Source organism: Rana temporaria, chromosome 2 (assembly GCF_905171775.1).
Source record: "Rana temporaria chromosome 2, aRanTem1.1, whole genome shotgun sequence".
Lineage (NCBI taxonomy): Eukaryota > Metazoa > Chordata > Amphibia > Anura > Ranidae > Rana > Rana temporaria.
Window position 1 is genome coordinate 451,311,206 of NC_053490.1, and position 23,732 is coordinate 451,334,937.

General features: G+C 41.5%; 1 protein-coding gene across 1 annotated transcript in view; it reads left to right on the forward strand.

Annotated features, from left to right (window-relative positions):
• SLC13A2 (solute carrier family 13 member 2) overlaps positions 1 to 23,732 on the forward strand; it is a 70,936-nt gene that overhangs the window by 22,771 nt on the left and 24,433 nt on the right. The window contains exons 2-6 of the mRNA XM_040338502.1: positions 4,686 to 4,814; positions 7,802 to 7,938; positions 12,466 to 12,791; positions 15,201 to 15,390; positions 17,983 to 18,105. Coding sequence (XP_040194436.1) covers positions 4,686 to 4,814; positions 7,802 to 7,938; positions 12,466 to 12,791; positions 15,201 to 15,390; positions 17,983 to 18,105 — 905 coding nt within the window. The remainder of the gene's footprint in view (positions 1 to 4,685; positions 4,815 to 7,801; positions 7,939 to 12,465; positions 12,792 to 15,200; positions 15,391 to 17,982; positions 18,106 to 23,732) is intronic.

Here is a 23,732-nt window from a genome sequence, read left to right on the forward strand (position 1 = left end):
CATAAATTTTAATGGCATCCCAGTCTTAGTCCGTAGGGTTAAATATTGAGTTAGCCCACCCTTTGCAGCTATAACAGCTTCAACTCTTCTGGGAAGGCTGTCCACAAGGTTTAGGAGTATGTCTATGGGAATGTTTGACCATTCATCCAGAAGTGCATTTGTGAGGTCAGACACTGATGTTGGACACGAAGGCCTGGCTCGCAGTCTCCTCTCCAATGCATCCCAAAGGTATTCTATCGTTTGTGGTCAGGACTCTGTGCAGCCCAGTCAAGTTCCTCCACCCCAAACTCGCTCACCCATGTCTTTATGGACCTCGCTTTGCGCACTGTTGGAACAGGAAGGGGCAATTCTCAAACTGCTTCCACAAAGTTGGGAGAATTAAATTGTCCAAAATGTCTTGGTATGCTGATGCCTTAAGAGTTCCCTTCACTGGAACTAAGGGGCCATGCCCAACCCCTGAAAAACAACCCCAAACTATAATCCCCCCTTCCACCAAATGATTTGGACCAGTGCACAAAGCAAGGTCCATAAAAACATGGATGAGCGAGTTCTACACACAAGTGTAGAACATAAGCCAATGTAATTTCTGGGTCCTTGCGTTCCAGGTGACAGGAACCCTTGCTCCAAGGTGAGGTACCATGTACAACATCACAGCTAGTTTTACAGGGCACCTACAGAGATGGGAAACATTACTACATCACTTTCACAACTCTTCTTTAGGCCCTTAAGTACTTATTGCCAGAGTAGATGAAGGAGAACTCTGCTCCCTCTGCAAACCTCTTGCCTTGAGGCAGGAGCACACTCTGGCCAACTAATCATAGTGATGTTCCTAACCAAAGGATAATTGAGTCAGATATTTCTTGGATGCAGCAATGGCATCCCAACTATACAAATAGAACACTCTGCGCATCTGTAAGAACATCATCCAATGCAAGACACAAGTTCAGATGATTGTAGCAAGCCATCACAACTAAAGAACAAGGGTCTAGGCATTTGCTCCAGACAAACTATGAAAAGGGAGCCCATCCTAACATTAGCATATAGCATTAGGGTGTGCACTCTAAAGCTCAAACACATGTGTGTGTCTACATGTATATGATCCCGGGAACATTGATCTCCCTGCCCAGTGTTGCCTCTAAAGTCCGACCTAGGGCTATTTTGCCTGTTTTCCTCCCCTTTGTTTTTATATCCATTATTTACGGATGTGGCCAAAGGAGTGTTTTTGCTTCAGTTAGAGCCCATTCACATCTAGGCGACAAAACGCCCGACGCCGGACGCTTGTGCCGCTAGAGGGGAGAATTCCCATTGCTGTCTATGGAGATGGTTCACATCTCATAGACGCCGTACGCCTGCCGCCTGAAAAAAAGTCCCGGACCCTTTTTTTCAGGCGGCATTGGCGTTCGGCCATACAAAGCAATGGCAAGGCTTTGTAAAAAAAAAAAAAAAAGTTACACACTCGCGGCAAAATACGCCGCGTACGCGGCGTATCTTGTCGCGGAGGTGTGAATGGAGCCTTAGTAACAACCCTACTGTATATAATAGCCTGGTCATGTTTAGTATTAGGTTAATCATGATGTAATGATACAGTCGATTAGATGCTTCTTATTAACACAGTTTGATCGCATCAGAATTTACGAAACATGTGTAGATATTGTCATACCGGTAATCCATTTAAGATAAAGCATTTTCAGATCAAGGGGACTCAAAATGTCTTAATTCCCGGCTAAACTATGGCATGTCAATACGCTTGAGGCCTCGTACACACGACGGGACATGTCCGATGAAAATGGTCCGCGGACCGTTTTCATCGGACATGTCCGCTGGCGGATTTTGGTCTGATGGCTGTACACACCATCAGACCAAATTTCCCGTGGATAGCGAACGCGGTGATGTGGCCGCGCCGTCGCCGCGATGATGACGCGGCGACGTGCGCGACCCTGGAAGGTAAATGCTTCCTCAAGGTAATGTATTTCTTGTCTTTTAGTAGACCAGTCTCTTCTAGAACTCTTCCTGGGAGACCACCATCACACAACCCCTTTGGACCAATGCCAAAGAGACACAAAAAGTTTTCCAGACTTTGAGACGCCGATTATTATTGCAGTGCAGAGACCTGAGTGGTACAGATATGTTTCTGTGGGTGCAGAGACCAGAGACAGCTGCTGAGAACCTTAGTGCCGGGAATCAAACTTGAAAGGACTGGACTGAGCTTTGAGGACAAGACTGTGAGGACTGGGATGCTTAGTAGTGTTGAGCAGAATATGCCATATTCGATTTCGCGATATATCTCGAATATATATTCGAATATTCGAGATATATTCGCTAAATTCGAATATTCGTGATATTTTATCGAAATTAAATGATTGCGATTTTTCGCTATTGCGAATGCGAAAATAATTGCGATTTTTTGATAACTGCGGTAGGAGCACTCTGATTGGCTCAGAATATTCGTGATATTTTATCGAAATATCGCAACATGCGAATGCGATATTTATTGCGCAATTTCGAGAAATGCTGGAGGAGCGCTCTGATTGGCTCAGAATATTCGTGATATTTTATCGAAATATCGCAACATGCGAATGCGATATTTACTGCGCAATTTCGACAAATGCTGTAGGAGCGCTCTGATTGGCTCAGAATATTCGTGATATTTTACAATACAAAATAATTGCGAATATTCGGCAAATGCGGAAGGAGCACTCTGATTGGCTCAGAATATTCTTGATATTTTACAATACAAAATAATTGCGAATATTCGGCAAATGCGGAAGGAGCACTCTGATTGGCTCAGAATATTCTTGATATTTTACAATACAAAATAATTGCGAATATACGGCAAATGCAGAAGGAGCACTCTGATTGGCTCAGAATATTCTTGATATTTTACAATACAAAATAATTGCGAATATTCGGCAAATGCAGAAGGAGCACTCTGATTGGCTCAGAATATTCTTGATATTTTACAATAGAAAATAAAAAGTGTTTTGCATTGGTGGTGATTCTTTACTCTATCCATCTGTCACAGCCGTTTGTCAATCAAACACCTTGAAGATTGAACACGTTCATGCTGCATGCTTTGGACTTTTTTTCACTTCACATATCAAAGACATTTTTATGAAAGATTATTTTTCTATTATTGGGACTATATTTCTTTATATATTTGTTTCACTGTGTATTTCACAAGTTATTTGCGCTTGCTTATTTTATAATTTGCCCACATGTCTTGTCACTAGACATATTTTTTATTCTTGTAGAGCGACTCCATTTTCTGTCTTGTATTAATTTATGTTGTATAACATTTTTGAGTTGCTGCTGTATTCTCCCCTTTTTTTAAGGTATGCGCAATTTTTTCCTTCTTACAAAAAATAATAATATCAAACATACAAATATTCATAACAGAAACATACACAAAGCCCCCCCCTTTTGCATCAGAGACAATCAGAGTTCTCCTACCACAGTTATCGAAAATTCGCAATCATTTTCGCATTCGCAATAGCGAAAAATCGCAATTTTTTTTTTTTCAATTTGGCAACATAAAAGGATCGCCTCAGCTTAGCTACTCGGCCCAGGGTCTCTAATCATACCAGCAATGCTTTTAGACATCGATAGGATGTGATCTGTTTTAAAAATCAAATTGAAAAAATGCGAATATTCGGAATTGCGAATATTCACCGCGAAATTCGAAATATAGCGCGATTTCTCGAATATGCTATATTCGAGTCGAATATTCGCAATGCGAATATTCGTGAGCAACACTAATGCTTAGGATAAGGTATCTGAGGACCAAAGTCAAGAGTGTATAAGACAGGGTTCACTAGGTGCCAGGACTTGTGAGTGGTTGCGACTGATATTACTATACCACTGTTTAGCAGTTCATTACACCACTGTACAGTTGTGCCCCACCACTATCCAGCTAAGGTTTGCAAGTCAGGTGCCAGATACTGTATAATCACCTCCCAAGGGTATCCCTTTCAGGAAAAATACCAACACTCAGGTGGATACATACAGAGTGTACTCTGGTACAGCTGTGATTTATTGCTGTGAGACTTTTCCTTACTGCTTCTGCAATTCATTGTTTAGTGGTTCACTATTTATGCTGCTCTTTACCAGTTCTGCTGATATTAGGTTAGTATTGCTTAGTACCACAGTGATCCAGATTAACTTTCATATTATAGCCTGGTGTTAACATCAGTTAGTTTATTGCATTCAGACACCTTTGCCTGCCATTTATTTTGCTTGGTGATAATATACTTATTTTATTTACTACTACATATTGATATATATGCTAATAAAGTTGTACTACTAACTGAGTTGATAGGTGTTTGCAGCATCTCATTTCTTAATCCGTTATGTTAATAGGGCCAAAGCAGTTCTCAAAGTCATGGCAAAGAACAAAGAACCTGTCAAGTTGTAAGCATTACACTCAGAAGTTAACTCTTCTGTCAGATTGCTAAACCAGGAGGAAGAAGCAGTATTTGAGAAACACCTGTTGGTTACAGCCAAACTATTTCCCAGAGATCACAAAACTATAAAAGCACCATCTATGAAATTATCAGATCACTGCATTCATATTTTATAAAGAAATACTGGAAAGATGCTTCCCATTAGCAATTGTATATTTTAATTACAGAACTAAGCTATAGGAAATACTGTTTAATTAAGTATTATTCTTTTGTGTGTCTTCACAGGAAGCAAGCTGTGGATATGTGATTGTTCTAATGGCTTTATTCTGGTGCACAGAGGCCCTCCCGCTTGCTGTCACTGCACTATTTCCAGTTGTGCTATTCCCTATGATGGGTATCATGGACTCAACAGCGGTATAAAGCATTATTTTACTTTATAGTCTAGCAGCAATATTTGGGTGTGATAACTAACCAACTACCTCATAAAAACAAAACTGTATAAAAAAGTATAGCTTTATTCATACAAAAACCTCTGAAAGTATTAACCACACTAGTGTCATCATAAAATAGAGAAACTGTCCAATCAAACTATAAATGCATTACTTCATCTTAAAATAAGGACTACTAATACATAGATCATTGGATTGTCTATCCAATGTGTTTCCAGGAACAGCGTACACTTTATCAAGGATGGATATGCATCTTAAAACATGCCTTTGAAAAAAATGTAAAACATATATTTATCCCATTGTAAGTATATATATTGCGCCATGTTGCATAATATTTGAACAATCAATGTTGGAAAACATACCTAGTTTTGAAATTATATCACATACTGTATGCATTGAACCCTGTATCCAATATAAATACATGTACAGATTTAAGCTTTGGTCCAATGTATCCAGGTACTGTATATACAAATGTAGCACCCTGACCTAGACTGGCTAAATTTTGTTTTTGGCTCTGTTCATTTGTACTCATATGAGCATCAATTTATTTTCAGGTCTGGTTATTATTGTCCCTGAGCCTGGTGGTTAACTAATCCTACTTGCATCTAGAAGAAGCTTTTAAAAATATAGTAGGTTATGGGTTTTGAGTATTTATCTGATTCTAGACAATCCCTGAGAGGGTTGCCCTAGAAGGTGTGGCCGGGGAGAAGATAAATGTCTGCCATGGTCTGATCAGAGCTCTCTCTCCTGGGGTCTACCCCGGGAGGCAGCCTATGTGTTACAGGCGAGCTGTTGTTGTTAGGCCTCAGCATCTGGGGAACCTGGACTTATGCCGTGTACACACAAACTGATTTTTCATTGGAAAAAAATCAGATGGTTTTTCCAACGGAATTCCGTTTAAGCTTGGTTTGCATACACACGGTCACACCAAATTCCGACCGTCAAGAACGCGGTGACGTACAACACTATGAAGAGTCGATAAAAATGAAGTTCAATGCTTCCCAGCATGCATTAAATTGTTTCAGAGCATGCATGTTTTTTTTCATGTCGGAATTCCATACAGAGAAAGGGATTTTCTGATAAGAATTTTTTCCGTCGGAAAAATTGAGAACCTGCTCTCTATCCAAGTCCGTCGGAAATTCCGACCGTGTGTACGCGGCATTAGAGAGACTTGTTGGAAGATGGGCTGAAGAGGGAACACTTTCACTAAAGAATGTCACAGAGAAACTGGTTTGGGAGCTGTCTCTTGCCATTTTGAGTAGGACCTTTCTCCTAAAGCTCCAGGTGTACCAGTACTTGAAGAGTTAGATGCCAGAGTTTTCTACAACGACTGTGACTGCTCATACAGAGTCTCAGATTAGCTGTCTGTCCCCTCTACTTACAATAATACTTAAGGCTGCTACTGATAGGCCCTGGGACTGTCACTGAAACAAGACTTTGCTAGGAGTATGTAATCCTATACCTGAATGTGTTTTTGGAGTATCCTGCACCCTCATTTCCCTACCCACCTGTGTTGAAATACTACAAAAAAAAAATCAAAATGACATCCCTAGACTGAGTCTGAAGTTTGTCAGTGTGCCCGCGAACTGGTACCTAAGCTGGCATCCTCTCTACAGGTAAGGGAGACCCAGGTTATTTCCATATCACTACATAAACATATTTGGATACGGGGGACTAAAGCCTGAAAAAGAAACAAAAAAAAAAAAAGGAATCCAGGGATTTGGAGGAGGCAGAAATCAATATAAGGCACTTTCTTGAGTTAGCAATACATATTTTATTACAATTTGTTTTTTAAACCATAGTTTAATTTTAAAGTGACTAGTTTTTCCCATTAAGTTTTCTATTTCCATTTTACAAAATACAAAATACACAAGCTTCACTTTTCCATTTAGAGAGGACAATTAAAATAAACATTAAGTAATTTAAAGGGAGCTAGAAGGATTAGTACAAAGCACATACAAAAAGTTAATTCCCAGTCTAATATACAATATATTAATCACTTTGGGTTCCACTCTGGCTGCCTTGAGGCACATTGCCGTTACTATCTGCTAAAGCTACAGTTTAAAGTTATAAACCTAGGCCCATAGTAGCCATATCTATATATTAAAGTAAGATGTGGGCCAGTTGTACCCTTACTTTTGGGATTGAACATAGCCCCTTTTAAGGCTTTGGGAAAAAGAACCCAAAAAAAGGACCTTAAAACCGGTGTGCAAATATGGGTCTAACAGTGGCAAGTAAAAATGGCCCTGGGTTGGCGGTATCATTGAAATGAATAAATGTTCCTGAGTCAGTGGTGTCACTGAAAGTAAAAAATGCACCTGCCTTGGTCGTGTCAGTAAAAATAAAAAATGTCCCTGGCAGTATCACTGAAAGGAAAAAATGTCCCGGCATTGGTGGTGTCACTGAAAAAGAAAAAATGTACCTGCTTTATATTATGTCAGTGAAAGGAAAAAAGGCCTCTGGTAGTATCACTGAAAGGTAAAAATTCCCTGCATCAGTGGTGTCACTGAAAAGAAAAAATTCACCTGCTTTGGTCATGTCAGTGATAAGGGAAAAAATGTCACTGGTAGTACCACCGAAAATAAATAATGTCCCTTCATCGTTGGTGTCACTTAAAGAAACACCACTATAAAGTTTCTCTTACACCCCGACTCTCCCCTACCTGGCTACAAAGCTTACCCCCTAGTACAAAGCTCACACTAGCTGCATGCTAAATCTTTTTTGAGATAACTGTCACTGGAAGCTCCCTTTTGGAAAATGTATCCTCACCTCCTGTGTCTGGTGGCAGCTGTAAATGTTTGATTATTTTCCCATCACTATCTGAGATTCAAAATGTTATTAAAAGTCTAGATTTTTTTAAATAGATTTTTTTCTTGTTGTTATGTAGGTTGTTCTCCCTCTGCAGTTTTTTTTACCATGTTTTTAATATCATTATGGTTCTTTTTATTTCAGGCTTGCAGCCAGTATCTAAAAGATACCAACATGCTTTTCATCGGTGGGCTGCTGGTGGCCATATCGGTAGAGAAATGGAATTTGCATAAACGGATTGCCCTAAGGGTTTTGCTCCTTGTTGGAGTCAAGCCAGCCCTGTGAGTTACATATATGAATGCCTGTATAGGTTCAGAAGCAAGATTGTGGGTGTTTTTTATTATTATACAGGATTTATATAGCACCAACAGCTTATGCAGCACTTTACAACATAAGGGCAGATAGTACAGATACAGTTAAATACAGCAGGTCCAGAGGGTTCTGCTCTTTAGAGCTTACAATGCAAAAAGGGAGGGTCATATATGATACAAAAGGGCAATAACTGTGGGGGATGGGCTGATACAGAAGATAAAAGCACTACAAATAGTATTGAAAGCCATGGGAGGCTATCAGCTGGCCCAGGGAGGAGGTGTGAATTGAGAATAGGAGAGATTCCAAGAAAAGGACCTTGTGGGATCCCAACAGAAAAAGGAAGAGGTAGAATTGTAGGTGACACTGAAGGTGTGGTGTGCTAGGTAGGATGTGAACCAACAAAGAGTACAGTCACCGACAGTGGAGATTTTTGAGGTGGAGGGGGTAGTCAATCATATTAAAAGGCAGTAGAGAGGTCCAAGAGTATGAGTACTGTGTAGTGACAATTATATATTATTAATAAATCATTAGTACGTTTTTAGAGAGCAGTTGAGGGCAAAATCCAGAGTGAAGGGTATCGAGAAGGTTATTCTCAGTGAAGTGGAAGCTAAGTTGGTTGTAGACCAGACGTTAAATGAGTTTGGAGAAAAAGGGGAGCAAGGAGATGAGACGTAGGTTGCAAAGATTGATGGGATCAATGAGGACTTTTTAAGTATGGGGGGGACTAGTGGATCTTTTAGGGAGTTGGGGAAGATGCCAGAAGAGAAGGAAGATAACTCTAATGTGAGTTAGAGAGTGTAGGATAGAGCCAGAGTGTCACTGTAGTATTTGCAAGGGAACAGGGCCCAGGAGGCATGTGATTAGGTGGGCATTAGAAAAAGTTTAGTAACCATTTATAATAGTAGGGTTGAATGCGGGAAATATTGAATGGACCTGTGGACCTGGAGTGTTAAGTGGGAGAGAAATCTGTATAGCGGAGACTGTGGTGGCCTGTCCATTAGGGGTGCACGAGCGCCACACCACCTATCTATTTGTCTGCCCCCCTGATCTACATACAGGGCGCCCGACCATGGATTCCAATGGGGGGGAGTGTTTTTTTGAAGCACGTGATTAGAACCAGAGGCTCTAATAGGCTTCAAAAAAGGGTGTCAGCAGGGATCAGCTTTTTTTAATAAAACTTAAAGTGAAACTTTAAAAAAAATCAAAATTCCTTTAAATAACATGCTTGGGGGTTGCCCTAAATGTGCCATGAAGGTTTGTGCACATATGTGGGGGTGGGGAGAGCTCCAAAACATTTTAGGGGGGTTTTCAGTGCTTGGGTGTAATTTTTTTTGACAAATGTTTTCACTAAAACGTTAAAAAAATCCTCTATGTGATATAATTTCTTTGTGACAGACTCTTTGAGTCATGTCAGGGGCCTTTTACATTTCTGATGTCTCACCTGTTTTCCATTGAAGCAAATAGAGCACAGATTATGGTCCACTAGCTTCTACCCTAGCTGTTGCAGCCATGGAAAGTGACATTATACACATCATTTCTGGGTTCTTTACAGATACAGTACGTGGGAACTCTTCATATGGGTCCAGGGCCCACAGGTGGGACAGCAGAGCTCAGGAAGCATGGCACGGGGTATCATGCTGGGAGGCAGATTTCCAGGGGTCACCAATTAAATCAATTGGGCAGCTGTACAGCCACTAGATCACTTTCATCACAAAGTCGACAGTCTGCTTGTGGAGTGTGTGTAAAACCCCCCGCTGTCCTGACGTATGACATACGTAAAGGGGTTAAATTGTCAGTAAATTACATTTCCCAGCTGCTTTTGTACTGTTTGTAAGCAAAGTGGCCGGGGATACTCTTCATCTATACATATCCTTAGCTTACATGAGGATTTGGTATAGGTGTTTTAGGGGTTGTAAAGGTTTTTTATTTTCTAAATAGGTTCCTTTAAGCTAGTGCATTGTGGGTTCACTTACCTTTTCCTTCGATTTCCCTTCTAAATGTTTTTTTTCTTTGTCTGAATTTCCTGTTTCTCCTCAGTATGCTTGTCCCCATTATCCATGAGGGTTAGTCAGCCAGAACAGCTTACTGAGGAGGAACAGGAAGTGAGAAATTTAGACAAAGAAAATAAAGAAAAAAAAACATTAAGAATGGAAATCGAAGGAAAAGGTTAGTGAACCAACAATGCACTAGCTTAAAGGAACCGATTTAGAAAGTAAAAAACGAACCTTTACAACCCCTTTAAGGGGAAGCCCACTCAAAAAAAGGTACCAGACCTTTATCATTGGACCTCCCGACTGGAGGATCATCTGATCCAGATTTAATTGGACAATGCCAAGGCAGCTTTGCTTTCCAGCCACATCTGCCATTTACATCCCTGGCCTCCAGGGTCAACAGCAAAGTGAACAGATTGGTTTACAGGTAAAGGGATCCTCTAGCAGCAGCAGTGGGTACACTGGTAGCTCCATGGGATTACTACATTCTGATATACATTAGGCTTTCCTCCCTTGAAACTCTTTCCCCTTTTGCATTGTAGAATCAAGTTGGTTGGCAGTCCAATGATTCTCAAAGCTCTAACTGGCTCAGTCAGAAATGGTGCTCTGACCTGACAAGACTCCTAACAGATGCTACGATTTAGATCATCTGAATTTTCTGTCTCAAAAACACCTACTTCACAGTCGTTAGCTTTAAAGCCATGGCTGTTAAAGCTGAAAATGTTTAGTGATGGGGCATTTCTGAATCAATTATACCTACAATGCCAAAAGCTAGAAAGCCTACATTCTGCATAGTCTATTACTGCCCATGGAAGGCATAATTTTCATGATGCGAGGCAACAGACATTCTCCCTAGGAAATTTCATGTTGGATGAATCCTGTTTTTTTTTTATGCAGATTGGGTCTGAACCAGCATCTGGTCTTTAACACTAAAAAGAGTCTGCTTCTAATTTTATTTGAAAGATCACTTGCTTTCCATTATTGATTATACTCTCCCAGTGCTCTCCCCTGTGACGTCATCAGATCTGAATTTGGTTCTTTCCGCACTTCAAAACCTCCCTTTGGACCGACCAGGGATATTTTCCTTTCCATTCTTAGGCCTTGTACACACGACTGAGAAACTCGTCGGGCGAAACACATCATTTTCCTCGTCGAGTTCCTTGTTAGGCTTGTCGAGGAACTCGAAAAGCTTGCTTTGCGTACACACTGTCAAGACAAAATCTCTTCGTTCTCAAACGCGGTGATGTACAACACATACAACGGCAGGGGAAGTTCGATTCCACTTGCACAACTCTTGGGGCTGCTTTTGCTAATCTTATGTGTGAAGATTTGCACTTTTCAGTCTGTTACAGCTTGAAAAATGTGTTATCTCCATTACAAATGCTACTTTTACTCCCGTCTCATACTTTAATCTGAGCAAGCGCAGGTTTCTTAGCATACACACGCTCGAGTTTCTCGTCGGAAACCAGCCCGACGAGGAACTCGACGAGCCAATTTGAGACTCCCGTCGAGGAAAAGGAGAACTTGCTCTCTTTTTGGCTCGTCGAGTTCCTCGACAGTTTCCTCGATGAAAAACGTACACACGACCGGTTTCCTCGGCAAAAAAGCTCTCCCACCAAGTTTCTTGATGGATTCTGCCGAGGAAACTGGTTGTGTGTACGAGGCCTTACTCACAAGGTTGTGTTTCTTGTTGTCATTAATTCTGTTGGGTGGATGTCTGAGCTGGTAGCTCTATCATGTAAAGAACTTGGTTCTTATGTAAGGGCAAGGTGGTGTTAAGCCAAGGAATTTCCTATCTAATGTAGTTTTGGCCTTTCCCCTCCAATGTTTCTCTTTCTAGCTTTAGAAGGGATTTCCCTCCATTGCCTGGATAAAATTTGTGCTGTGACAGTTTACTGCATAACCTTTTCTTTATTTAGAAAGACTGACTCTCTCTTTGTCATTCCTGATGGTCCCCATAGGGTGATCAAGCTTCTCTTTCCACCATTTCTCAGTAGCTCAGACGGATCGTCCTTCAAGTCTTTTGATTAGGCACACTCCACTAGATCTGCGATTGCCACCTGGTCTTTTGTTTATACGTACTCCAAGTTTTGCAAGGTTATGTGGTTCAACCTCATATGATGCCAGCTTTGGGTATAAGGTCCTACAGGGATAGCAGGAAGTTCCCTTGTTCTGTTGTGTTTTTTTGTGGGCCTGTTAGTGTTTTGCTTGCTGTTGCCCACCCCTCAGATGAGTGGACTGCTGTTGGATGAGAAAAAAAAACATGGATTCTTTACTCCTGTAGACAGCAGTACAAGCTGACAGTAGAAGACTTTATGTCACTCAATGGACTCCAAGAAAGAGTCTTTTACAACAAAAAAATATATCTTTTTTTTAACAGCAGTCAACACAGGCTTAAAAAATATTTTTTTAAATACATTTATATAATGTTGTATTCTGAAATGTTCTCTTACTACAAACTGAAAATATGATAAAACATAAAAAAAAATCATATTTTGTTTCCAGGTTGCTTCTGGGGTTCATGGTGGTTACAGCCTTCTTGTCCATGTGGATCAGTAATACAGCCACCACTGCCATGATGATACCAATAGCCCAGGCTGTCCTGGAGCAGCTTTACACTTCAGAAGAAAAACTAGAAGAGGGTTCAACAGCCTTCGATAATGTCAATCAAAACGAAAATAAAACAAACGGAGGCACCAAACTGACTTTTGAGGATAAAGTAACCAAGGAATTCAAAGCAGAAGATAATCAGGGAAATGGAAACATTAACCAGGCATTTGAAATGTATGAAAAACACATAGATTCTGATCTAATTAAACAGGAGAAGCCAAGTAAGTTAAATTAACAATTAAAAAACAATGTTTTTTTTGCAGATTGGGTCTGGACCAGCATCTGGTCTTTAACACTAAAAAGAGTCAGGTCTTTGTGCTTCTAATTTTATTTGAAAGATCACTGGCTTGTTAAGTGTGTGATGTTAAGTGTGTGACATGCTGATTAAAGGGGTTGTAAAGGTACAATTTTTTTTCCTAAATAGCTTCCTTTACCTCATCCTTCGATTTTGCTTTTAAATGTCCTTATTTCTTCTGAGAAATCCTCACTTCCTGTTCTTCTGTCTGTAACTCCACACAGTAATGCAAGGCTTTCTCCCTGGTGTGAAGTGTTGTGCTCGCCCCCTCCCTTGGACTTCAGGAGAGTCAGGATGCTCTCTACGTTGCAGATAGAGAAAGGAGCTATGTGTTAGTGGGCATCCTGACTCTCCTGTAGTCCAAGGGAGGGGCGAGCACGACACTCCATACCATGGAGAAAGCCTTGCATTACTGTGTGGAGTTACAAACAGAAGAACAGAAATTGAGGATTTCTCAGAAGAAATAAGGACATTTAAAAGCAAAATGTAAGGATGAGGTAAGTGAAGGAGGACTGCACTAAGGTGAAGGAAGCTATTTAGGAGAAAAAAAAAATTGTACCTTTACAATCCCTTTAACAATTCAGAGCTGAGTTTTTGGTAATTATCCAGAAACAGTGTTTTTGTGTATCATTTTCTAGCAATCATTACAGTTAGACTGCATACTACATTGATGCAGTTCTCTGCCTCTAGAGAAGTGGTTGTTAAAGCATAAATTTCGCTTTTCCATATTCAGGGTGTAACATGTTATAAACATACCGGCCCCTACACCCCACCGAGTCTAGGGTTGCCAACTGTCTGGGATTCACACGGACAGTCTGGGCTTTGAATCATGTGTCTGGGTTTCAGACTGAAACCCGGACACATTATTCAGACCAAGCTGTGGCTCCCCAAGTAACCAAGATAGTCACACACAAATCTGTTTCCATCTGGGAGCGGCGGGCGGCTGTCTGGGGGCAGGTTTGGCATCACTGGGGGGCAGGATGATGATGTCAGCAAGAGCAATTTGACTACACCCATTACTTGCTGTGGCACGCTATGTGCACTGCATTACTACTCTCCTTGGGGGGACCCAAAGGTGTCCCAGGCCGCTAAAGTGTTCAGGTTCCCCTCAGTGTCCATCAGTGCCACCCCTCAGTGCACATCAGTGCCACCTCTCAGTGCCCATCCATGCCCAGTGCCCACCTATCAGTGCCCATCTGTGCCACCCATAAGTACCCATCAGTGCCACCCATAAGTGCCGCCCATGAGTGCCCATCAGTGCCGCCTAAGTGCCCCCTTTGAGTGCCCATCAGTGCTGTATACCAGCGCCGCCCATCAGTGCCGCCTATCAGTGCCCATCAGTGCTGCCTATCAGTACCCATAAAAATCGCAGAGGTGATCAAATGCCACCAAAAGAAAGCTCTATTTGTGGGAACAAAATTATAAAAATATTGTTTGGGTACAGTGTAGCATGACCGCGCAATTGTCATTCAAAGTGCGACAGCGCTGAAAGCTGAAAATTGGCTTGGACAGGAAGGTGCGTAAGTGCCTGGTATGGAAGTGGTTAAGAGAAAGCTTTTTATTTCATTAAACACTTTGCAGATGGATTCCTGAATGGAAGCATCTGGTTCATTATAACTACCTGCTGCACTCTCAGTATTTTGATGAGGCAAGCTGCAAGGCCTTCATCTCTTTAGGCCTCATTCACATGGGTTGTAAAAAACCGAACGCCCAAGGAGGGTCATGTTTACCCACAGAGGGATGCACAGGTGTTCCATGCATCTCCGTGCAGGCAGTCCCATTGTTGTCAGTTGGGACACACCCACTGTTCCCAATGTGACAACTATGCAGATGTGGATGCACAGCTGCGAAGGCACCCACACAGATGTCACATTGGGAGCGGCAGCTGCATCCAAATTGACAGCGATGGACCTGCCTGCACGGTACACCACAGAACACCTGTGCATCCCAGTGTGGGTAAACACTCTTAGGGGGTACAGTTATGTACGCCTTGTGTGGACAAGGCCTTAGAATTAGCTAACCTTCACAAAAAATGAAATTCATATTGCAGAAGATGCCAAAAAAATTACTTGTATCTATGAAAAAAATCAGTGCGCCAATTATAAAAGCAGACAATTCCATTCCTTGGAGCACTCTATACACGATTCGTTTACAGAGCTCCTCCAGGTTGTTATGTTGTATTGAATATTTAAACAGTTTTAGAAAATTACAGATTGAGATGGAAAGGTATTTTTTATTTTTATTTTTCAAATTCAAAATGGCTTGTGTAGCAAATTTATACTCTATATTAATTTAAGGAAATTCGATCTTCTATAAAGTATGTTTTATTCCATAGGTGTCACATCAGTTGAGATGGATTTAGAGGATGAAAAATCAAAGCAGGAGCGACAATCTTTGAGAAAACAGAAGCATCAGAAATTGTGCAAAGGAATGAGTCTTTGTGTATGTTATGCTGCCAGCATCGGGGGCATCGCAACACTAACAGGAACTACGCCAAATCTAGTTATGAAAGGACAGATGGACCAGTAGGTTGTATTCTTTTAAAAGACTTGTCATGTAGGCTCACAAAGTCCTCTTGGCATATACAATTCCGACTAAGAAAAAATATATACCCTCTAATGCATCAAAATACATTACTAACTTATATATTGAGGCCATATGCTTATCCAAGAATGACTGAAAAAATTACAACGTTTTTGTCACTATAACATTTTACACATTATGGTTAACTACACACTATAACCAAAAGTTTTGGGACACCTGCCTTTACACACACATGAACTTTAATGGCATCCCAGTCTTATGGCCAGATTCAGAGAGAGTTACGCCGGCGTATCAGTAGATACGCCGTCGTAACTCTGAATCTGCGCCGTCGTAAATTTAAGCGTATTCTGGAAACCAGATACGCTTAAATTAGGCTAAGATACGAGCGGCGTAAGTCTCCTACGCAGTCTGGCGTGTATAGTTTTGATTATACTGCATGTACAGTACATGTTTCCACCCCTTACTCAAAGAGCTGTCATTCGGCTAGTGGTACTGCCGAAATAGGCTATGTGAGTTGGGTTGTTGTGGTTTTTTTTTTCAAAGGCCATCGTGATGATGAATTTACACTGACTTTTTTGTGGATTTTTTTTAAAATAAATGACTTGTCAAACATTAGGGTTTGGGTCTTTATTTCTAGATTATTATTTTTATGAATAAGTATGAGTACTATGTACCCCTTACTTATTCACATAGGGGGTGGTATCTGGGGCCTCCCTTATTCCAGATTCTGATAATCCCCACCTGCAGACCCCCGCAACAACTGGTCAGGGTTGTGGTGAAGAGTCCCTTGTCCTCATCACCATGTGCAAGTTAAGGGCATGTAGCCTGGTATGGCTCAGGAAGGGGTTGCACCTCCCCAAGCTGCATGCTTGAATTAAGGGCCAGGTATGGATTTTTATTGCATGAGGTAGGCTCTTAATACCAAAGGATCTGGTATGCATTTTTTTCCTATTATTGCTGTAGGATGTGCTACAGCAAAAAAGGGCATTTACAAAGGAAAAAAAACAGCACGCAGAGCCCTCTTAACCACTTCCCGACCTCCTCATGTACATTTACCAGAATGGCACGGACAGGCACAATCACGTACCTGTACGTCCTCTGCTAGACGTGAGTGGGGGGTCCGATCGGGACCCCCCCCCGGTACATGCGGAGGTCGGGTCCGCTCGGGGAGCGATCCGGGACGACGGCGTGGCTATTTGTTTATAGCCGCTCCGTCGCGATCGCTCCCCGGAGCTGAAGAACGGGGAGAGCCGTGTGTAAACACGGCTTCCCCGTGCTTCACTGTGTCGGCGCATCAATCACGTCATCCCCTTTATAGAGGAGACACGATCAATGACGTCATTCCTACAGCCACACACCCCTACACTAGTAAACACATACACAGTGATCCCTAACTCCTACAGCGCCCCCTGTGTTTAACTCCCAAACTGCAACTGTAATTTTCACAATAAACAATGCAATTTAAATGCATTTTTTGCTGTGAAAATGACAATTGTCCCAAAAATGTGTCAAAATTGTCCGAAGTGTCCGCCATAATGTCACAGTCACGAAAAAAATCGCTGATCGCCGCCATTAGTAGTAAAAAAATAATAATAAATAAAAATGCAAAAAAACTATCCCCTATTTTGTAAACGCTATAAATTTTGCGCAAACCAACCGATAAACGATTATTGCGATTTTTTTTACCAAAAATAGGTAGAAGAATACGTATCGGCCTAAACTGAGGAAAAAAAAAATGTTATATATGTTTTTGGGGGATATTTAGTACAGCAAAAAGTAAAAAATATTGAATTTTTTTCAAAATTGTCGCTCTATTTTTGTTTATAGCGCAAAAAATAAAAACCGCAGAGGTGATCAAATACCACCAAAAGAAAGCTCTATTTGTGGGGAAAAAAAGACGCCAATTTTGTTTGGAAGCCACGTCGCACGACCGCGCAATTGTCTGTTAAAGCGACACAGTCCCGAACTGTAAAAACCCCTTGGGTCTTTAGGCAGCATTTTGGTCCGGGGCTTAAGTGGTTAAGGTCCCCCAAAGTACATAGCAGACTCTTCGAGGGGTTTCCTTTGCTAGCCAATTGAAACTCTTTTTGTGTATGTAAATGTCAGTGCTGCTTCAGCACTTTCTGTACATCACGTAGATGCGCTCCTTCACAGGCAGGATTATTATTTAAAGGAATTAGGCATTTTTATGTTTCACTCTAAGCATTGAAAAATCAATGCATCATGCTAAGTAACCTTTTGTTTGCATACTCCCTATTACATATTACATATTCCCCAGGGCACTGAAATCTATGGGTACTATGTTCTTCAAATAACAATCATTGGTTAATAAACTGACCTATCATTGGTTGAGTGGATTCCTGCACACCTTTCCTTTTTGCATTAAAAACTCTTGATTACAATCAGCATTTTAAACACTGCTCTAATATTTAAAATGAATACATATGGCAATGTTCCTAATGACATAATTTATTTTGAAGGATTCAAAAATGTCTGAATCCATATTTATAAAACATTATACACTGTTTTATATATTGCCATTGTTTTAGTGATAAATGGAACTTATCTTGCAGGTTGTTCCCTGGAAACGATAATGTAATAAATTTTGCTTCATGGTTTGGATTTGCCTTCCCTACAATGATATTGTTACTTGCTCTCGCCTGGATCTGGCTACAGATTATGTTTCTGGGAACCAAGTAAGTCTATATCTGCATCTATTTTTATGGAGTCATATGTCAGTTTTTTGTGAAATCAACCACATGTGTAAATAGCTACAGCTTACTGCTTGTCATAGGGATTTATTTCTCATAGTTTATGTCCAGCCAAAATATTTTACATTGGTACTGGATAGAAGGGGGAAAGAGTTAGAACACCTGTGTCACGTACCTGGTGGAAGAGCCTGATATGATGAGGAAGGCTCTCTTAGGCCCCTTTCACACAATCGGACCGTTCAGGTCCGCCTGTCAGTTTTGACGGCGGACCTGAACGGCCGCGCCATGCAGTCCTATGAAGCGTCGGATGTCAGTGGAGACATCTGACCCGATCCGTCAAAATCGGACAGATGGCGATACGTCCCCATCTCCGTCCATGGCGGATTGGATCGGGTGAGATCTGATGAAAACGGACATGTTGTCAGTTTTCATCAGATCTCCCCATAGGAGACAGCGGCGCTCCACAAGCCCCTCCCCGCTCAGTGAGCAGAGAGGGACTTGTCATCTGTCGCCTCAGCGGAGAGATCTCTTGTTGAGCCGGCGGGAGCTGACAGAGTCCGCCTGTGTGGAAGAGGCCTTACACATCTGTCTCGGGGCCCCTGATAGAGCAGACAGGTAGCGCAGGCGTACAGTGTAGTACAAGTGCCAACAGGTCTTGCTAGCAGCAGGGCTGGATGGAATCTCAGGATCAAGCAGGGGAATTCCATCAGTAGACTGCAGCGGAGCAGAGACAGGACTGAGACTGTCAGTAGACCACAGCGGAGAAGGAATGCCGTATGGACAGCAGTGAGCAGGAGACAGGAGCAAGCTGGTACTGGAGATAGCAGACAGGCAGTGAGTAGCAAAAGTGGAATATAGGCAGAGGCTTGCAGCAGGCAGTCCAGCAGTGATGGAGATGAAAGCAAAGTCAGAATAACCGGTTCATACACAGGCAGACGGATCAGGTGCAGATGCATAGGCAGGAGCAATGTCAGTATGCAGGCCAAGTTGGTAACAGATCTGTGGAGCAGCAGCAAGGTGAACAGGTAGAAGTGTGGTCAAATGCAAGCCAGGATCAATGCAGGCAGAGTTCAGGAATAGTCAAGACAAGCCGGGTTGGTACAGTAGTCAAGCTGTAGACAAGACAGCACTGAAGCATAACACAGGCTCGGTTTAAATAGCCCACTTGGCGCCAATGCCAGCAACACGTGAGCAACAGATTTGAGTGCATAATATGCACGCGTGCACGAGCACGTACACAATTTCTATTAGCATGAACAGGAACATGGCTTAGCCTGTGCCTATACAAAAGACACTGGGCCAGATCCACAAAGAGCCGGCGTAGCGTAAAATTTCCATTTAAGTTACACTGCCTTAAAATTTCTACCTAAGTGCCCGATCCACAAAGCACTTACCTAGAAATTTTCGGCTGTGTAACTTAAATTCCACCGGCGCAAGGCGTTCCTGTTCAAATAGGGGCGATTCCCATTTAAATTAAGCGCGCTCCCGCGCCGGCCCTACTGCGCATGCTCGTGACGTCATTTTCCCGACATGCATAGCGCGAAATTACGTTACGCCGAGCTTTGTGGATCGCGTCGGGTCAATAAAGTTGCGTCGGGAAAAGAAAAAGATACGGCGAAAAAAAAAAAATTTAAAACAAAAAAAAAAATGTGTAAACAGTTTACACTTTGTAAAAGCAGCCCTAATTTTACACATGCAACTTAATACTTACGGAGAAAAAACGAAGCGTAAAAGCTTCGTGGATCTCCGTAAGTGCTAATTTGCATACCCGAAGCGGCATTTCGACGCAAAATGCCCCCAGCGGCGGATGCGGTACTGCATCCTAAGATCCGGCAGTGTAAGTCTCTTACACATGCCGGTGACTTGTCCTCAATGTTCCACTGTGGGGAAAGTTCCTTCACTGACTGCGCAGGCGCAAACTTCCCGACGGAAATTCCCGAACCTCGCCCGGCATCCAGGCTCATTCTTTAACATCCCCGTGGATTGGAGGATGTTAAAAAAAGAGCCAGGAGGCCGAGCGAGCGAAGCGAGCCGTCCGAGCGCAGCGAGGACGTGAGGCCGACTGGCCACTTTCCTCTAAGTCCACATAGCCCTGGATGCCGGCCGCCGTTCGGGGATTTCCGTCAGCAAGTTTGCACCTGCGCAGTGCTTGAAGGAACTTTCCCGATAGCTGGAACCATCTCTGCGCATCAGTTCGCGCATGCGCTGGAACTTCCATGATACATGGAACCAGCACAGCAGATCACCGGATCTTCTGTCTATCTCTTGGAAACTGATTCTGTGGATCAGTTCCAAAGATAGAAACAGGGATACGACAGCGTATCAGTAGATACGCCGGTGTATCCCTTTTGAAGATCTGGCCCACTGTCTAGAAAAGCCATCCTGTCTGCTGGAATATCCTTGCTAGAAAGATTTGCCTAAACTTAGGGTTACCTAACCTCCCCGTAAATATCATTAAAAAGTTGGAAAATAATTTCTCAGAAGAATTTAATACTGTTTTAAAATCTATGCCCCTAGGTATAGAACCGGGTCCAGACAGATATACTGTTTCATGTTATAAAAAGTTCCAGTGTATATTAATACCACATTTGACTTTATATGCTAATTCCATCACGTGAGTAGCAGGATTTTACCCAGAAACATTAACAGTGTATATTACTGTTCTCCCAAAACCAGGAAAAGATGTAACATGTTGTGGGAGTTACCAACCTATTTCTTTACTCAATGTGGATATAAAACTTTATTCTAAGATATTGGCTAATAGATTACTTCCGCTGCTCCTGCACTGGATTAACCCAGATATCCCCCGACGTGAAGCAAGAGATAATTAGTCACGGACTTTGTCCATTATTTCTCATGTCAGGAGGTTTTCCTAGCTTACCCTGTTACTCTCTACTGATGCTGAAAAAGCATTTGACAGGGTTGACTAGGGCTACTTAAGGACAACTCTAAAGTTTATGGGTTTTGGCCCAATGTTGCTTTATCGCATATTTGCTCTTTATGCTTCTCTGTCTGCTAGGATAAGGGTAAATGGCTCACTCAGCAAATCATTTACACTTAGTATTGGCACACTACAGGAATGTCCTCTTTCACCCCTGTTTGCCATTTCATTGCAAACCTTTTTTTCTTTTAACCTCCCTGGCGTGACTCGGGGTGGATTTTTCTTGCTGCGATCGGTATCCCCGAGTCACGCTCGGGGTAGACATGCAGAGCCTGCAGCGTGCGCTGGCTTACCTTGTCCTGGATCCAGCGATGTCACCACGCTGTGTGAGCGAGCGGGACATCGCTCGATTCACACAGCGTCCTCCTGTGCCGCCGATCTACGTTCCCTGTGACGTTACGACGCACGGGAGCGGAGATCGGCGCCAAATTCAAAAAAGTAAACAAACACTATACATACAGTATACTGTAATCTTATAGATTACAGTACTGTATGTAAAAAAAACACCCCCCCCCCTTGTCCCTAGTGGTCTGCCCAGTGTCCTACATGTACTTTTATATAATAAAAACCTTTCTTTCTGCCTGAAAACTGTAGATTGTCCATAGCAACCAAAAGTCTCTTTTTATGTCAAAAATGGTTTTAGATCAGCTAGAAAACAGCGATAATAAATTATAATCACTTTCAGAATTGTGCGATAGCGATTTGCGGGGGAAATTCGTCATAAAAAAAAAAAAAATAATGACAGCAACAATTCTGCAACTGAAAAAATTTCAGTGATTTTGATTTGATTACATTATTGAATAATTTTTATTTTAATTATATTATTACTTGCTATAATTATTTATAATTATTTATTATATTATAATTTAAAATTTTGTTTTTAAAAAAATGTCATACCCGGGATGCCTACTAGATTCTTGTTTGGTCAGATTTAAGTGAGTTATTCCTAAAAATCACAGGCCTACAGTATAAAACGCCAAATTTCCTTGCAAATAATTGTACCGCTTTTGGTACGTAATTCCAGACAGAATCATACCGCCAGGGAGGTTATCAATAAGGCATAATCATAATATTCATGAAGTGAAAATTAAAGAGGCAAAACATAAATTTGCCGTGTATGCAGATATTTTGTTTTATATTCAGCAACCTAGAATTACTCTTCCAAACATAATGGCTTCCCTACGGACATTTCAATCCTTTTCTAATTTTAAAATTAATATGTTAAAATCCGAGGTACTTAATATCTCTATTCCTTCGAGCGAAGCCAGGAAGTTATGTCCATTATTCGTATTTACTTGGCAGTCTGTTTGTCAGACATGTTCCTCTCCTGAATGAAATTAAATCTGATTTACGTAACTGGACTTATATTTTTCATACTTGGTTGGGAAAAATAAATATAGATAAAATGAATATCCTAACACATATCTTATTCATGTTTCAAATGATTCCCTTTGGAGTCACTTCTAGGTTTTTTTCTACCCTTCATTCCCATTTTATATGGAAGAGACAGCATTCTAGAATCTCCCGGGATGTACTGTATCACACTAAAAAGGAGCCAGAGGTCTAGGTCTTCCTAATTTTAAACTATATTTCCTGGCAATAGTCCTAACCCAAATATCAGATTGGAATCATGTAGGGGATTCCAGGTTGTGGGTACAGATGGAACATACTATAGCAGAAACTGATCTATCGACTATTGTATGGCTCCCGCGTAAATATTGAACCTTGGCACCTTCAGTATCGGCCCTGACGATATCCATCTTCGCAATATGGGACTCGTTGTACTCCCGATACTCATGGAAATATAACTCCCCTTTGATACACTTGTTACACCATTCCTATTTTTTGCCTGGCTCCTTAGATAAAGGGTTTAGGTCATGTTTTTTAGAGGACAAGCCCCAACTTCACCATGTGACCCCAAACTGTAAAGTATAATCTATGCGATTAATATGTGATCCAACAAGATATAGGTACATGGATATGTTATTTCATTCTGTAGGCAGTTTACCACAACCTATTCGTTCATTAAAAAATTAACTAAAGTAGAGGCAATATTTTGACGGGCAGATTCTCCCCAGCATTATATATCACAATTTTATAAAGCTTTGCTGTATTTTAAAGAGACTAGATATCCAGTGTATCTAATCCGTTGGGAAACAGACCTACATTCCAGTCTTGATAATACACAAACAGACAAGATTCTGATACTTTCTTCCAGAATCGAGGAAATTAACTTTAAATTGCTTGTTAGGTGGTACTATACACCTGTTATGCCACATACACACGGTCAGAATTTCCGATGAAAAAAGTCAGACGGAATTTTTTTCATCGGATATTCTGACCGTGTGTATGCCCCATCGGACTTTTTCTGTCGGATATTCCGACGGACTTAGAAAGAGAACATGTTCTCTTTTTTTGCGACGGAAAAAAAAATGGAAATTCCTGTCGTCTGTATGGAATTCCGATGGAGAAAAAAACATGCATGCTCAAACGATATGACGCATGCTCGGAAGCATTGAACTTCATTTTTCTAGGCTTGTCGTAGTTTTGTACGTCACTGTGTTTTTGACGGTTGAAATTTGTCCGTGTGTATGCAAGACAGTTTGAGCGGAATTCCGTCGGAAAACCCAGTTGGCATTTATTCCGATGGAAAAAACGGTCATGTGTACGC